The sequence below is a fragment of the Meles meles genome, chromosome 2, assembly GCF_922984935.1.
Source record: "Meles meles chromosome 2, mMelMel3.1 paternal haplotype, whole genome shotgun sequence".
Taxonomy (NCBI): domain Eukaryota; kingdom Metazoa; phylum Chordata; class Mammalia; order Carnivora; family Mustelidae; genus Meles; species Meles meles.
The window spans coordinates 171,052,423-171,070,549 of NC_060067.1; the positions used below are offsets into that span (position 1 = coordinate 171,052,423).

An 18,127-nucleotide genomic window follows, 5' to 3' on the forward strand; every position below is an offset into this window, starting at 1 on the left:
GATAAAGTTTATTTTAATATAGTACTGTATTGAATTTGCTATTGTTTTAGTTAGGATTATTTAAAAAAAAATTCATAAATGAGATGTTAGTACTCCTTTTTTTGATGTTAAGATTTTTCTTTTTTTTTTTTTTAAGATTTTTCTTTTCTTTTCTTTTTTTTTTTTTTTTTTTAAAGATTTTATTTATTCACTTGACAGAGAGAGATCACAAGTAGACAGAGAGGTAGGCAGAGAGAGAGAGAGGGAAGCAGGCTCCCTGCTGAGCAGAGAACCCGATGCGGGACTCGATCCCAGGACCCCGAGATCATGACCTGAGCCGAAGGCAGCGGCTTAACCCACTGAGCCACCCAGGCGCCCAAGATTTTTCTTTTCTTAAAATTATTTTTGTTGATGTTGATGTAAGGGAGGGAAAACTGGAAGCAAATGCTTATGCGCCAGCTGTTACCACTGTCTGGAAAACCCTCCCCAACTCTTTATTTTTAAGTATCTGAAATCTATGACAATTGGAAAGGGAGATCAAAGAAAATCTGCATATCCTTTGCCAGATTCACCTACTATTAACATTTTGTTTCACATACTTTCTCTCATTGCTTTAGAAAACAAATGCACATACATTTTTTAGAGAACTATTCAAAAGGAAGCTGCAGAGGTCATGACCCTTCACTCCTAATAAATACCTTAGCAAGAAGGACAATCTAATATCATCTTTGTATCTAAGACAACTAATGTTAATTTAATAATATTATCTAATAGGTAGTCCATATTTAAATTTCACCAACTGCGGTAAAAATGTCTCCCCACCCTAACCCAGAATCCAATGATAATTTTCAAATTATCTTTAGTAGTATTATCCCTTTGATTGTCCCTTCTTTTGTTTTTTATAACTTTGACTTTTTTGAGTAGTCTTAGCCATCTTTAAGGATATTCCTTATTCTGATTATTTCTTTGTGATTACATTCAGGTTAAATATTTGGCATAAATACTACATAGCACTGGGTACAATGTGGGTGGTGCTAATTAAATAAGCTAAGTTTGATGATTTGGTTAAAATGGTAACTAACTGCCAGATCTCACCAATAAAAAGCTATATTGTCCCTTTTGTAATTAAAAATGAACTATGAGACTTAAATCTTAAAAAGCTACCAATGTTCAAAAAAAAAGAAAGAAATTAAAGGTAGAAGATCATAATAAAAATTAGCCAGAAACATTATATCTGACTATAAAGAATAATAAACACTGATGGGCACCTGAGTGGCTGTTTTGGTTAAGAACCGACTCTTGATTTCGGCTCAGGTCATGATCTCAGGGTCATGAGATCCAGGTCCGTATTGGGCTCCACACTCTCTCCCTCTCTGTCTCACTTATAAAGAGCTCTCTCTCTCTCTCAAAAAAAATTAATACATACTGAGATACACAAATATGCAGTACTGATACAGTATCTGAATTGTTTAAGTGCTTCAAAATATAAATTTAAGTATGTACTGCAATGATAAAAGCTTTAGACACTATTTCCTTTACAATGAAGGACAGGACATTTCTAAATACCACTTCCCCAAACCGTATTTTAAAAACCTAGCCACAATTTATAAACAAAAGGGTAGAAAAAAAAAAGAAACAAAAAGGTACAATCATACTTAAATTTTACTATCTTCTGATTCTGTCTTAGAAAGTCAAGATGCAGGGCATCTGGGTGACTCAGTCGGTTAAATGTCTGCCTTTGGCTCAGGTTATGATCCCAGGGTCCTGGGATTGAGTCCAACGTTGGGCTCCCTGCTCAGCAGGGAGTCTGCTTCTCCCTCTGCCCCTTCCCCCAGCTCATGCACGCTCTCTCTGTCTCTCAAAAATAAAAAAAAAAAATAAAATCTTTAAAAAAAATAAAAAGTCAAGATGCAGATCAAGGGTACTCAAAACTTTTTGGCTTCCTTTGCACTCTTAAAATTACAGAAATTGCAAAGAACTTCTGTTTTATAGTTTTATCTATTGATGTTTATTTATCATATTGAAAAATTAAAACATCTAAATACATTGAAATTATCAGTAATAAATCCACTATATTATTATAGACAACACAGTTTTTGAAAAATAACTATATTCTAAATCAAAAAGTGAGAAGAGTGGTAATATTTTATACTTTTATGAGTCAAATAATCCAGTTTAACAGAAGATGGCTAAAAAAAAAGGTAACAGCTGGATTGTCAGAGCTATTTCTATATTCATCTGTAGTGATGGCTTTCTGGCTGAATTATATGAAGGAAATCCACCCTCGCACAGATATGTAGTTAGAAAAGAGAGGTCTGGAAGACTCTATGAAAGGGTCTCAGGGAACCTGAAGAGGTCCTTAGACCAAATCCTGAATTGCTGATGTAGATCATAGGGTGTGGACTATTTCTGAAGTTTTAGAGAAGACTTAAGAATCATTTTTATTCTTTCCTGTGAAGACAAGATATTCTATTTCTTACTCCTAAGTCCTTCAATTTTGTGGTTCTGTTTTGTCTGGCAGGACACCAAATTTTTCCTTTTCTTCTTTTCCCTTTCACCATCCAGCTGCCAAACGGTCATTCTTCCTTCCTTTTGCCATTTTCCTCTCCAAGATGTGTTTAGAAGACTGTCCCTTTAAATCAGGTTGCCTTTTAAATAAGTCTGACTCTATAAATCAGGCACCTGGCATTTATACTGTGTCTCTTTAAACCAAGTGTCTGCAAAGTGAACCAATCTCTTTAAATTCAGTGCCTCTATGTTTTTATGGAGTCTGGTCCTTTAAGATGATATGCTCAATTACGGTATTTTCCCCCTGCAGTTTGTAATCCAATCTTCTTTTATTTTAAAAGTAGTTTAGTGAATTTAATCTTTTAATCTCTCCAACTCACCTTCAGGCCCCTTCACTAGTGTTTTTCTGTCTTCCTCTAATTTTTCTGTCAGTCTGCCTTTACTTGCCTCAAAGCACCGAGTAGGATGGGGTGGGACAGTGTGTGGCTGTGTGGCTCATGTGTGTTTTCTTCACAGTTATATTTCAGTTGAGGCATTCTGTCTTCAGGTAATAATGAGCATGTAGCTCTTTTCTTTTTTTTAAAGATTTATTTATTTATTTGAGTGGGGGCGTGGGGGCAGAGGGAAAGGGAGAGAGGGAATCCCAAGCAGGCTCTACGCCCAGTGCAGCGCCTAACATAGGGCTCGATCTCACGACCCTGAGATCATGAGTTGAGCTGAAACCAAGAACTGGACACTAAACCGACTGTGCCACCCTGGTGCCCCCAAGGGTGTAGCTTTGATACAATTTTTCCTAGATGTGAAGTTATTGTGTGTCATGTGGTAAGATTTGGGGAAAGTTGTTTATTTCATATCCTCCTTGGTCTGTAGCTATCCAAAAGCCCTAACACTACATTTTTAACATTAAAAGATAGTTAACCAATCTTAAAAATAAGACTTTAGGGGCGCCTGGGTGGCTTAGTGGGTTAAAGCCTCTGCCTTTGGCTCAGGTCATGATCCCAGGATCCTGGGATCGAACCCCACATCGGGCTCTCTGCTCCGTGGGGAGCCTGCTTCCTCCTCTCTCTCTGCCTAGTTGTGATTTCTCTCTGTCAAATAAATATTAAAAAAAAAAAAAAAAAAAGACTTTAGTGAGGTCTTTTACCTGAATGTTTCTTCTTGGAGTTGTTCCAACTGAGTTTGGAGCTGCAGATGCCTTCTTCCTGCAGGACTGTTAGGATCTTCTATAGAATCAGACTGATTAAGTCTTTCCATTAATACCTGATTCTCTGCCAAGAGACTACTCTTCTCCTCTTGCAATGCTGCAACCTGTTAGAATATAGGAAGACAGCAATTATTTCTTCTAATTACACTGGGATCAGCATAATCACTTGTGAATTACCATTAGAAAGCCCGTTTTAATCAACTTCCCCTTATAACTGTAACATTACTTTGGAATATTGCACAGGCAGAGCAGTATTTTAAGAGTAAGCAAGAATTCATTCTTTATATCTGAAAAGATAGTTCACCAAATAAGATATGTAAATGGCAACTAAGCCATTAACTAATCATTAAGGAATTGCAAATTAAAACCACAATGTTATACTCATACACTCCCTACTGGAATGGCTCAAATAAAAAATATTGGTATACCAAGTGTTGGGAAAGATGTAGAACTTTTTTAAAGTAGGCTCCACGTGGAGCCCAACATAGGGCTTGAACGCATGACCCTGAGATCATGCCCTGAGCTGGGATCAAAAGTCAGATGCTTAACGGACTGAGCCACCCAGGTGCCTCTGAAGATATAGAACAAATGGAAGTCTCATACATCTCGGGTGAGAATGTAAAATGTTTCGAGCACTTTGGAAAACAGCTTTGCATTAAAAAACAAAACAAAACAAAACAAAACAAAAAAAACGTGCAACTACCACATGACCCAGTCAGTATTTTACTAACTCAAGAGAAATAAAAGCACGGGGCCCATACAAAGACTTATAAAGAATGTTAATAGCAGTTTTGCTTGTGATAGAGAAAAACGAGAAACAACACAAATGTTCAACAACAGGTGAATGGAAAAATTCAAGTATATTCATATAATAAAACACTATTTGGCAATAAAAATAGAATTAACTATTGATACTGTCAAAAATAATGAACTCAGATGAAAAATAAGTATAAATAATGTATGATTCTTTCTATATGCAATTCTAGAAGATATGAACTAATCTATAGTGACAAGGCAGAGCTGGGGACCGGAGGGGGAATAGAAAGTCATGAGGAAACTTTTGAGGGTGATGGGTTCATTATATTAATTGTGGTAATGTTGGGGCGCCTGGGTGGCTCAGTGGGTTAACTGTGGTAATGTTTTTACACATTCATACATAAATCAACATGCATGAAAATTGTACATTTTAAATATGAACAGTTTATGTGTTAATTACAGCTCAATAAAGCTGTAAAAACAAAAGCCACCTGCCATTTCTAATTCTTACTTGCCACCCCCCACTTTCCCCTGAACTCGTTCTGGTTGGGCTACTAGCCCTACCATTCCACAGAACTGCTCATCAGGATCACTACGGACACTTCCACGTCATGCGAACAATCAACATATGCCACAACCCATCACATTCTCCTCCCTGAAACAGTTTCTTCACTTGGCTGCCAGGACACCTTACTCTCCGGCTTTCTGGACACAACCTACCAGGCTTCTCTTTCTCCTTAGTGAATGCCTCTCAATTTCTCTGCCATTAGAGTGCCCTACAGCTTTCTTCTCTACATGCAGTGATGGCTTCCAGTTTCATGGGATAAACATCATCTATTCAGTGACAACTCACACATTTCTATTTCTCAACTGGAACCCTAAACTGGGTATCATTTCCATGTGCATGTGTAAAAGGCATATCAAACTTAAACTGTCCAATTAATTATTCCTCACTCCCCAGTTCTTCCAGTCTTTCCCGTTTCAGAGAAGAGTTAACTCTAAACCTTCCAGTTGCTCAGTCATAAGCCTTAACCTCTTTAATCTCATACCCACATCCAATCTGTCAGCAAATATCACTTTCCACACACATTTTTACCACTTACAAGCCAAAATTCCAATCTAATCCAATATAATTTTTTTGCCTGGATTGCAATGACTGCAATGACTTCTTAATTACTCTCCTAAATTTGGCCCTTGCCTCCTTTTAATCTGTTCTCCATACAGTAGCCCCACAGCCCATCAAAACAAAGTGCAGACCACATGACTACTTTGCTCAAATGTTCTACTGGATTCCCATTTACTCAAAGTTAAAATCTTTACAAAGGCTTATAAGGCCTCTCCAGACTGATTTCCACTTCACACACTCTCTTCTGTGGGTATTTAGTAATGTTTATTGAATAAATGAAGCTAAAATGCCAGCTCTCAATTTGTCAGATTTCCATAAATGCATGGGTCTTTTCTCAGAAGACAGCTGTGGCTCCATCTCATGCCACTGGCCCATTTCATTCATTTCTGCTCTTTCATCCTTTTTTAAAAAAAGAGGTATGCCTATATAATTGGCAGAAGACTTTTTCACACACACAGAAAAAGGAGACCACAGGCATACCTCATTTTATTACACATCTCAGTATTGCAATTTTTATAAACCGAAGGTTTGTGGCAACCAAGTCTACAGGCACCATTTTTCCAATAGCATTTGCTCACTTCCTATCTCTGTCACATTTTTATAATTCTTGCAATATTTTAAACTTTTCCCTTATTACTGTATGGTGATCTGTGATCTTTGATACTACTATTGTAACTGCCTTGGGATGCCACAAAACATCCCCATATAAGATGGTGAATTTAACTGATAACTTTTGAGTATGTTCTCACTGCTTCACCAACCAGCTGTTCCTTTCCCCACTGGCCTCTCTCCTCAAGCCTCCCTATAACCTGAGACACAATAATACTGAAATTAGGCCAGTTAATAACCCTACAATGCGCTGTTAAGTATTCAAGTAAAAAGTCATACATCTCTCATTTTAAATCAAAAGCTAGAAATGATTAAGCTTAGTGAAGAAGGCATGTTGAAAGCTGAGACAGGCTCTTTGTATCAGTTTAGCCAAATTGTGAATGCAAAGGAAAAGTTCTTGAAGGAAATGAAAAGTTTAAAGCTATTCCAATGAACATGCAAATGATAAGAAAGACAGACAGGCTTATTGCTGACACAGAGAAAGTTTTAGTGCTTTGGATAGAGATCAAACCAGTCACGACATTCCCTTCAGCAATCCAAACCCACAATAACTCTGAGATATGCTTGTACAAAATAATACACAAACATGATTTAAGGAAAAAAAAATCAGATAAGAAAAAGGAGCTTATAGTAAAAAGTCAGTTTTCTGTTGAGTTTTTCTACTTCCAGGAGACAACTAATTTTAACTATTCCAAACTTTACTGTTTTTGGCTGTAATTTTATATCTCTAAATGTTTTACACCACCATTTCTCGATTTATCAATCTTAGACATTATCTAGTCACTCCTTTGACAGGTTAAACTATAGCTACTTGTGTCATCCTTCCTTTCAACAAATACAATTATATTACTATTCTTGTTTCCTTGTCTGGTCATCTCTGCAATCTTAAACAAGTACTTACTGACTCTTTTCACTCAAACCCGCCCCCCCCCCCCCCCCCGCCCATTCACTCACTCACATGTTCACTTTGTGCCTACTATATGGGGCAGGAACTACATGATCACGGAAGGACTTCCCAGGAGGCCTAATTTCGTCCTGGGCACATTTCAGTGTCCAGTAAGTATTTTATGACAAATAAGTCAGGTGATTTTGAGCTGAGACTGGATGTCTAGAAGGAACCAGCCATGTAATGGGTGCTGTGCCAACAGAAATGGTTCCTGACTCTCTTGGCAAGAACATTAGTGACCCCATCTTTCCTTCATGTCTCCTGTCCTCTTCTACTGCTGTCACTTGTGTTTTTACTTTGGCAGTAACATTTCTCTATAGGACAATTCTAAATGTTGAAATCGGTTTGTATTATTACTTTAGAGATCACATTATCAAGTGGGTCACTACTGTTTTCTGCAGAGTTAAGTGTATCACAGGGCTGTAGTTTGCCCAAGTTTATCAAAGATAATGTTTATATTCTAGTCATAAAAATAATCATCTCTTATTTATTATTATTAATCTTAGCATTTGTGTAGAGTTAAGTTTTAAAATTTTGGGAAAGCAATTAATGGCACTTACACTGTGACTAGATAAATATCATTTACTGTATGACCCAGCAGGTGTGCTTTGATTGTACTTCCTCCTATGTGCATCCAAAGCGATGACCAACACCTCTGCCTTTCAACGTAAAATTCTTCTATTATAAAATATTATGAACTCTGCGTAGTCATGACCCAGCTTTAACAAGTATCAAAACATGGCCAATTATGTATTTGTACCTTTCTGTCCATGCCCTGATCTCTCTAATTTTGAGGTAAATCCTAAATAATTTTTTACTCTTTTTAATTATGAGAGATTTCCTATACACTTTAACTATCCTGTTAAATTTTTCACTTTAACAATTCTATTTTTAATTTACTTAAGTGTTTGATTTCTGATTTTAGCATCATGCCCCAGATGGAATATCTTTACTAATTTCACTGAAAGTATTAAATAAATTAAAAAGATTAATCTCTGGCTACTATCCCAAATTTCTCCACTTCCTCTAGGACTATCTTCCTGTTTATCTTCCTTCTTTTCTTTTTTGTAATGCAGACTTTCCTTAATGAAGTAGTCAAAGCAAGGGTCATGCTAAGCTGTGCATTCATGAACTTCACATTAGGGCTTATCTACAAAAACCTGGCCTTTCTGTATATTATGAGTATCTACTATGGATACTGGCAAACCCTACAAATGAGCGCTTTAAAAAAAATCTCCCCCACCCCTCCCTAAAGCTAGCACAGATAGCCCCCCTTTCTTTTCTTGTGTTATACCATTCATTCATTTATTCTAAATTTAATGGGGCTGCCAGGAGTAAAGAAAATTAATATATTTGATGAGTCTACTATCTTAAACCACAAATCTGTTTTTCCCTTTTTTTCCTTAATTAGGGTTGCATGATAACCCAACAATACTGTATGGTAATACATAGCACGTTTGGTGTTACTTACAGTGGTGCATTTCAAATAGGTAGCACAAAGAAAACATCTCTTACCTGCATATCCAACTCATGGCACCTTTGAGCAATTTCTTCTTTTGCTGACAAAGCTTCATTTAGTTCCTCTGTAGTTTTCTTCAACTAGTTAGAAACAACGAGATGCAATAAACATTTCAATATGAATAGAAACAATTAGTAATTACATAGGCACAAAAAGAATTAGAACACTTTCCTCTCATTTCTTTCTGAGGGGCTGGGAGAAATTGAGAACTCTTGCAAAGAGTCAAAACCAGCCATTTCTAACTCTGAATATCTTCTAGTCATAAGTCTTGTCTTTTCCGTACTGAATCTGGTTCTTTCCTCTTACCAAGTTTTCTTACACTTTCCTCTCTGGGCTACATGATTCTTGGTAATGTTAATTCTGTAATAACTGAAAAATTTTCCCTTGATAAAATATGTATATGCTAGAGGATGGGGGTTTCAATTGTTGAAATATATAGCCAGAAGTATTTCAACACAAGATCTTCAGGCATATTACACCTTTATGTTAATTTGTGTAACACAGTTTTAAAAAATATTTTTATTATTCTGATTCTCAACACAAACCAAACATTTCTGAGTTGTGTCCCATAAACCCTAGGTTAGCAAAGCAAGAACAAATTAATTAAAATTGATTAATTAAAAAAACTGATTAAAAATTATATTAGCTTTTCCATTCATGTGAACACAACTGTGTAATATAGATTTAAAAAAAAAATCCATAAAAGGCAACAACTTTAGGGGCACCTGGGTGGCTCAGTGGGTTAAAGCCTCTGCCTTCGGCTCAGGTCATGGTCCCAGGGTCCTGGGACTGAGCCCTGCATTGGGCTCCCTGCTCAGCGGGGAGCCTGCTTCCTCCTCTCTCTCTGCCTGCCTCTCTGCCTACTTGTGATCTCTGTCTGTCAAATAAATAAATAAAATCTTAAAAAAAAAAAAAAAGGCAACAACTTTAAAATCTAACATCACAAAGTAAGGGATGCATATTTTAACTCGAGTTAAAAATTATAATGTGACCAAAGATTTTCCTACAAAACATTTAGAAACCAATGGGAAGAAATGAGAGAGGATAACATGAAGATTTCTATTTACACCTTGGAAAAGATGTCCCAGGACAGCTGGAATATAGAAACTGACAATGTAAGTTGCAGTATTTTATTGCAAAGCAGTAACTGAAATTACAAAATAACTTTCTGGCTAAAATTGCAAGAATATACTGCAGACAGAGTTCCTTTAAGAATACAGTAGGATCGGGGCGCCTGGGTGGCTCAGTGGGTTAAAGCCTCTGCCTTAGGCTCAGGTCATGATCTCAGGGTCCTGGGATTGAGCCCGGCATCCGGCTCTCTGCTCAGCAGGGAGCCTGCTTCCTCTCCCTCTCTGCCTACTTGTGATCTCTGTCTGTCAAATAAATACATAAAAAATCTTAAAAAAAAAAAAAAAAAGAATACAGTAGGTTCCTTGGTACATTTAAATATCTACTGACTATTCCCTCACAAAGATGAAGGGTGGAGGAGACATCTGCAATGGAAGACCCATGTGAAATAAAAGGTATTTTGTACTATAAGTTAATCATAAGATTAAAACTCATGCCACTTGCCAAGAATGCATCTACTGTGCTAAATGTGGCATATATAAAGATATCACCAATGGAAAAAAAAAATCACAACTAGAAAAGATGAATTACAATGAATTAAATTTATTTTAAAGTAGATCATATAATATTTTAATTATAAATTATAAGTTTAATTACAAATGCATAATATCTACTAGTAAAGTAGCTTAAGTCTTGAACTTAAGGAAAAAACAAATAATTAAACCAACATATTCTAAAAGCAAATTCAACTGAAACATTCTTTTCATTAATATCTAAAGTTTATTCTTTTCAATCGCTATATGGATAAAACAATGCAAAATTAGATACCTGGCGATCAAGGTCAACATAGGCATCATTTCCAGCAGAGACAGGTGATTCCTTACTCATCAGCTGAAATTAAGATTTAAATGATTGTAATTATGAGGCAAAAATGACATCATATAAAATACACTTAGACAACAATGTGAATACCTGGCCACCACAGAATTATAAAAATTAAAATGAAGACACAAATGTTAGAGGAACATTTTCCTATACATTTTTCAGTCTAAAATCTTTTTCATCCCAGGATAATGCCTCCATTTAAAATTACAGGTCTAAATTCTGGTGCTCATTTTCACTGTAAGGGCAGTCATAAGAATCAAGACAAATCTTTAGGTTAAAAAAGTGGCTAAGTATTTAAAAACTGACTTCTCAGTAAAAAAACAGCAACACTTATGTAACTCAATCTAAAAAATAAATATGGGCAATATCAGTATTAGCCAAAATGAAGTGGCTGATGTTTATCACTCACACACACACATGCCCCTCTATTTCTTAGCCTCTCTCACCCTGGTGTTGCAGAGAGAGGAGCCATATAACATATGAAGGTTTGGGGGCGAAGGGGATAAATTTCTGATTGTGACAAATGTCAGGGGCAGACTCAAATGGTCCCAATTTTCTACTCTTTCCTTCTTATGTTGAGGGACAAAAGAAAGGGGGATAATTAGAAATGTGGGGATGCACTGTTAAGAGAGATCTTGTAGTATCAGCTTTCAGTAACACTCTTTGAGAGATCAGAAAATTGTTATGTTCAGCTATACTTTTTTCTCCTTATCAGTGGTTCTCAAAGTAAAGTCCTCAAACTATCAGTGTTGCCTGGAAACTGTTCAGAAATGCAAATTACTGGGTCCCAGCCCAGGTCTACTGACTCAAAAGGGGGGGGGGCTGCTAGGGCTCAGCAACATATTTAATAAAGTCCTCTGGGTGACTCCAATACATACTGAAGTTTGAGAATCACTGCTCTGTATTAATGGGATGAGAAGAGTTCAATATCCCTCAGCATAATTAGGAAAAAAAAATCTCAGGAAGCGTAAAAAACACTGGCTTCAATGTTTATGCTTTCCTCATGACAGTATTAATCAGATTTTTGAGACTTCTTCCAACAAAAAATAGTCCCATTGTAAAGAATATACAATTCATAAAAATATAAAAAGGAAAAACCATTATTCTACCATCCAGAACAATCATCTTTATAATTTTGAAATATTTAAGAAGCTACAATCCAAGGGTGTAGCACACATAGGTCAGATGAGTTAAGACAAGCATTATTAGAGTGTGATAACCGGCTGCGCTAGGCTCAGAGAGGCCCTATCTAATCAGAGACAGGTAGTAGAAGGACCAGAAGTATTTCTTCCAGTCTTTCTCCTTTTCCCACTGTTATAGTTAAGTCCTTATCATAATACAGCAACAATTCCGAATAAAAACCCAAGTGCCCTACACTCTGAATACAACCTTTTCTCAATCCTGGTCTCTCATTCAATTACGCTTAATATTTGTGTTCCTAAATTTGAGGTTTCCAAGCCCTACACCTCCCTTCTTTCTCCTGGGCTTCTAGTGAGACCCATCATTCTGATACTCACTTTCTTCCTTACTCTGCTGAGACCTTATACTAAACATTATTGTTTTTGCCTGCTCGCATTTACTCCTCCTTCTTCTGTTAACAGTATCATCTTATTTTTGGGAAATTCCCTCCCCTGCTTTAGGTTCCATGGTTCACCGTTTGTTTAACCAATTACCTTCTACTTTCTAGCTCAGATTTTTCAGTCTATTACATTGATGACCTTTGTCAATATCTCAATTTTCTTATCTTCAATTCTTTCTTCTGGCAAAATCTCAGTATAATATTAATTTACCTACCTATCTCTTCTGGCCATACACCAGACTATTAAGTACTGAGAGAATAAAAAAACAAAAATTTAAATCAGAAAACACTATTAATACATAGTTTCTAATTTCAACTGGGCCTTTAAAGTTGCTCCAAAAATATAATTATGCTTCCTCCGTCAGCAGTCTCTTTATTCCTTTTATAGATTATTCTAAACCTTTCTTACTTCTCAAACCTCTGCACTCTTCATCAGAAAACCTTGTCTCCAAATAAGAATTTCCCATGTCTTAATTTACAAAATTGGCAACGTTCATGCCCACACTTTGCTTTTTCAATTTTGTTGTAAGACAAGTGCTGCTTTTCCCTTGAACCTAATCCCACGTGTGCTCCCTGACCTAATCTCTTCTTAGCTTCTTTAGTAGGATGGCTATTATAAAAAGGATGGGCAGAGGTGCCTAGGTGGCATAGTCAGTTCAGTGTCTAACTCTTGGTTCCTCAGCTCAGGCTGTGATGTCAGGGTTATGGGATCGAGCCCCATGTCAGGCTCCACACTCAGGATATAGTCTGCTTGAGTTTCTCTCTCTCCCCCACCCTCTGCCCCTCTTGCTTGTGCACGCTCTAAAATAAATGAAAAGATCTTAAAAAAAAAAAAGAAAAGAAAAAAAAAAGAAAGGACATTCACAAGGTTGGCAAAGAGGTGGAAAAAACAGAATCCTAGTACACTGCTGGTAGGAATGTAAAATGTTGCAGGATGCGTGGAAAACAAGTTGGTGCTTTCTCAAAAAAGTTAAACACATAATTACCATATGACCAAAAAACTCAATTTCAATAAGCCCAGAAGAATTAATAGTGGATGTTTAAAAAAAACCAAACCCTTATGTTAACATTCACAGCATTATTCACAATAGCCAAAAGTTAGGAACAACCCCAAATGTCCCTCAACTTAAGAGTAAACAAAATGCTGCACACATCCATACAATGGATTTTTCAGCCATAAAAAAGGAGCAAGTATTAATACATGCTACAAAATAACCTTGAAAATATCATGCTAAATGAACAAAGACACAAAAGGCCACATATCATATGATTCCATTTATATGAAATATCCAGAATATGGAAATTCATAAAGGCAGAAAGCAGACTTCTGACTGACATAGGCTGGAGAGAGGAGGAAATGAGAACTGCCTATATAGTGGATGTAAAGGGTTTCCTTTTGTGGTGATGGAAAAAGCTGGAACAAAATAGTCACCATGTCTGCACAACATTATGAACACACTAAATGTCACTAATGGCAAATTTTTGTTATGCATATTTTACCACAGTAAATAAATAAATGTCAGTAGTACCTGAATAAAGAAATATAAATAGAATATACCCTTAAATAAAAAAAGACTACCATTTTAAAAGAAGCCCTTTTTACTTCCATTATTCTATCCAGCTACTCCCCCCCTCTTCTTCCCATTGGTCCCATCAGTTACCAATCCTGTGGATTCAAGCTCCTATAATTTTCCAATCTGTGCACCTGTCTTCTCCCTGACTGCCATAACCTTGTTCAAGCTTCTATCATTCATTCTTGGTAATTAAATATTAATTACTAAGTCTCTTAAGTGCTCTCCCTTTTTCTAGCCCGGTTTTCCTCCAAACCATTCTTCTCATCATAAACATTTTCTTAAATATAGACTTTAATGTATTTTCTCCTTAAAATCTATTTACTGATTTCCAAAATAACAACTTCCAAATGAAACTGCTCAATATTCTAATGACTTTAGGTCTCTTGTTTGATTTCTAAGCACTCGCTATACCTCACCATGGTCGCTCTGGGTAACCAACATTCCAGATAAGTCTAGCTTTCTCTTGCCTCCTGCACTTTACAACAATTTTTGCCCTTTCCTCACCTCATCTCAACCTTCTATGCTTAGTCAAGATGCCACCTTCTCAGGGCGCCTGAGTGGCTCAGTGGGTTAAGGCCTCTGCCTTCAGCTCAGGTCATGATCCCAGGGTCCTGGGATTGAGCCCCGCATCAGGGCTCTCTGCTCAGCAGGGAGCCTGTTTCCCCTCTCTCTGCCCGCCTCTCTGTCCACTTGTGATCTCCATCAAATAAATAAATAAAATCTTAAAAAAAAAAAGAAAAAGATGCCACCTTCTCTGAGAAGCCTTTGCTTAAGTCCCCAAACTGAGTTAGCTACGCCTTTGAGGTACTCCTAATATTCTTCCCATCATGGACTTTTCATTTTGAATGCTTTGAACGTATGTGAATTACATGGTTAGCCATTTCTACCATGACATTTAGATTTTGTGGGGGCAAGAGACCATGTCTGCCTTTTTCATAATTTTATCCTGAATGCCTACTACAGCTCCTGGTGCATATTAGGTGCTTGATGGTATGTGCTGAATGAATAGAAGGAACATGCACATAAAAGACACATAATGTATTTCTGACATCTAACTGATTGCTTCATTCACTTGATATTTTCTAACTCTTTTTAAAGATTTTATTTATTTGATTTTTAAAGATTTTATTTATTTGATAGAGACAGAGCATGCACAAGCAGGGGAAGCAGCAAAGAGGGAGAAGGAGGTTCCCCACCAATCAGGGAGCCTGACATAGGGCTTGATCCCAGGACCCCGAGATTATGACCTGAGCTCAAGGCAGGCGCTTAACCAATTGAGCCACCCAGGTGCCCCTCACTTGACATTTTAAGTGTTTTCTTTTTGTCACAAGATACTTTTTTTTTTTTTTAAGATGTATTTATTTATTTTACAGACAGAGAAGGTGTGGGGGGGGGGCGGGGTACAAAGGGAGGGGAGAGAGTCTTAAGCAGACTCCATACTGAGCACAGAGCCTCCATGGGGGCAGACCTTGGTTTTGTCTCAGGTCATGTCAAGTCTCAGGACACTGAGAACATGACCTGAGACAAAACCAAGAGTCAGATGTTCAACTGACTATGCCAACCAGGTACCCCATAAGAAAAAAAAAATTTTAGGTGGCTTTTAGGTGGCTTAGGTGGCTCAGTTGGTTAAGCGTCTACCTTTGGCTCAAGTCATGATCTCAGGGTCCTGGGATCTAGCTCCACATTGGTCTCCCAGCTCATCAGGGAGTCTGCCCCTCCCTGTCCTGACTCTGTTTCTCAAATAAATAAAATCTTAAAAAATTTTTTTAAACAAATTACTATCAACTATACCTCCATGAAATCGAGGTAGCCTAATTTAAACACTTGCTTCTCAATGGGTGCACACTGTTGTCATACTTCTATTAAATTAAAATAGTTTGGAGGTGCTTAGGTGGCTCATTCAGAAGAGCATGTGACTCTTGATCTTGGGGTTGTGAGTTCAAGCCCCACACTGGGTCTAGTAGAGATTAACTTAGATAAACTTTAAAAAAATTATGTAAGATAGTTTGATAAACACTGCTGTGTCCAATCTTGGTCTGAATTTCTAAATAATTCCTTGGGCTAGATTCATAGAATTAAAGGTGAGGGGCGCCTGGGTGGCTCAGTGGGTTAAGCCGCTGCCTTCGGCTCAGGTCATGGTCTCAGGGTCCTGGGATCGAGCCCCACATCGGGCTCTCTGCTGCTTAGGGAGCCTGCTTCCCCCTCTCTCTCTGCCTGCTGCTCTACTTGTGATCTCTCTCTCTCTACGTGTCAAATAAGTAAATAAAAATATTAAAAAAAAAAAAAGTCATTTGGTGACTTTTTAAAAATTTTTAGCAATTTTATAATTTTTTTTTAAGATTTTAAAAATTTATATGAGAGAGAGAGATCACAAGTAGGCAGAGAGGCAGGCAGAGAGAGAGGCGGAAGCAGGCTCCATGGCGAGCAGAGAGCCGGATGTGGGGCTCGATCCCAGGACCCTGAGATCCTGACCCAAGCCAAAGGCAGAGGCTCAACCCTCTGAGCCACTCAGGTGCCCCGACATATTTTAATTTTAAAAATATTCCTGATTATAATTACAAACCTATAATTATAGAAAAATTGGCAAATACCGAAAAGAGCACAGAATATCCAACCATTTGGAGATGGTTAACATTTTGTCATTTTTCACTCATCTTAATTTCTATTTTACACAGAAATGGGATTTTATTGCTCATGTGCCCTGTTTCCCTAATAAGACTTACCCATATTTTTATATATTTTTCAGAAATTCACTTTAATGCTACCTAATATGTCAATATATTATTCTACTGTAATTTAGGTGGTTAGACTATTTCTAATGTTTCTGTACTAGAAAATAATGTGAAATAAATCTTGAGGCAATGCAGCATAATGGTTCTGGGTATGGGCTCTGAACTCAGACTGCTTAGACCTGAGTTCTAACTCTGCTGCTACTTCTTGTGTGAAACTGAGGTTACTCACACTATGCTTCAGTTTCCCTTTAATAAACTGGGGACAGTAACAGTGTATACCTCAAAATATTAAATTAATTTTTCATTTTTAAAAAATTTTGATAAAATTGGGGCGCCTGAATGGCTCAGTGGGTGAAAGCCTCTGCCTTCGGCTGAGGTCATGATCCCAGAGGCCTGGGATCAAGCCCCACATTGAGCTCTCTGCTCAGCGGAGTCTGCTTCTCCTACTCTCTCTGCCTGCCTCTCTGCCTACTTGTGATCTGTCATATAAATAAATAAAATGTTTAAAAAAAATTTTTTTTGATAAAATATATAGAACATAAAATTTGCCATTTTAAGCCTACATTTCAGGAGCATTAATTATAATTGTGAACTTTAAGTTAGTAGACACAATGTATTTATTAAGTACTAGCACTATCTAGCACATAGTAGGTTTGACATAAATGTCTGCTATTACTATATTACTATAGATATATAGATATATTACCCTATCTCTGTATTTCAGATCTCGTTAGGATAAATTCCTAAAAACAGAATTATAGATCAATTACAGTAAGGCAGAACTGTTAGTGGCACCTTTTTCTTTTTCTTATTTTTGGAGTAACAGACTCCTCATATTTTGGCTGGTTTTGTGACTATCTGTGTGGCTCCATGAATAATATCTGGCTAACATGGGTGAGAACTGCTGAGTTTATTTAGAGGAAGTGGATAACTCTTCCTTCAGTCCTTCCTGATGACTGGAAATGGAATGTGATAGCTGGAACTTGAGAAGCCACAGCTGAACCACTAAGTCGGAAACATGTCTTAAGGATGGCAGACAATAAGAAATAAGAAAGCTGTGTCCCTGATGACTACAGAGCAGAATCCAAGATGACTTAAGAGCAAAATAACTTCTATCTTGCTTGAGATCATCATTTTGATATTTTAACACTCATGACCTAATATCTCATATAATACAAGAGTATAATATTTTTAAAAAGATGCACCGGTTTAATCTTCCTATCATCAGAGCTGACTGCTTAACTGCTCGTCTTTTAAAAGCTTTGCTTTTTTGGGGTGCCTGGGTGGCTTAGTCATTAAGCATCTGCCTTTGGCTCAGGTCACAATCGCAGGTCCTGGGATAGAGCCCCACATCGGGTTCCTTGCTCCGTGGGAACCTTCTTCTCCCTCTCCTACTCTCCCTGCTTGTGTTCCCTCTCTCACTGTGTCTCTCTCTGTCAAATAAATAAAATCTTTAAAAGAATAAATTAATAAAATAAAAGCTTTGCTTTTTTGAAAGGTCCTATGTAGTAAGGAATTTGCCTGGCCTTTGTCCTGTTACTGGCAAGCAGCTTCTCAATCTCTGGTATTTCCTTTCTGATAAGAGTAACTGTTATTTGTGGGTCCCTAGGTAGTTAAAGCTAAAAAATTGGATGATCAAATT

General features: G+C 37.2%; 1 protein-coding gene across 4 annotated transcripts in view; it reads right to left on the bottom strand.

The window, feature by feature from the left end:
• The window catches only part of HOOK3 (hook microtubule tethering protein 3), a 107,491-nt gene that overhangs the window by 50,493 nt on the left and 38,871 nt on the right, over positions 1-18,127 (bottom strand). For all 4 annotated transcript variants that reach the window (XM_045997874.1, XM_045997872.1, XM_045997875.1 and 1 more), the window contains exons 7-9: positions 10,544-10,606; positions 8,644-8,727; positions 3,632-3,795 (exon numbers count right to left, since the gene is read on the bottom strand). In XM_045997874.1, the coding sequence (XP_045853830.1) occupies positions 3,632-3,795; positions 8,644-8,727; positions 10,544-10,606 (311 nt within the window). The remainder of the gene's footprint in view (positions 1-3,631; positions 3,796-8,643; positions 8,728-10,543; positions 10,607-18,127) is intronic.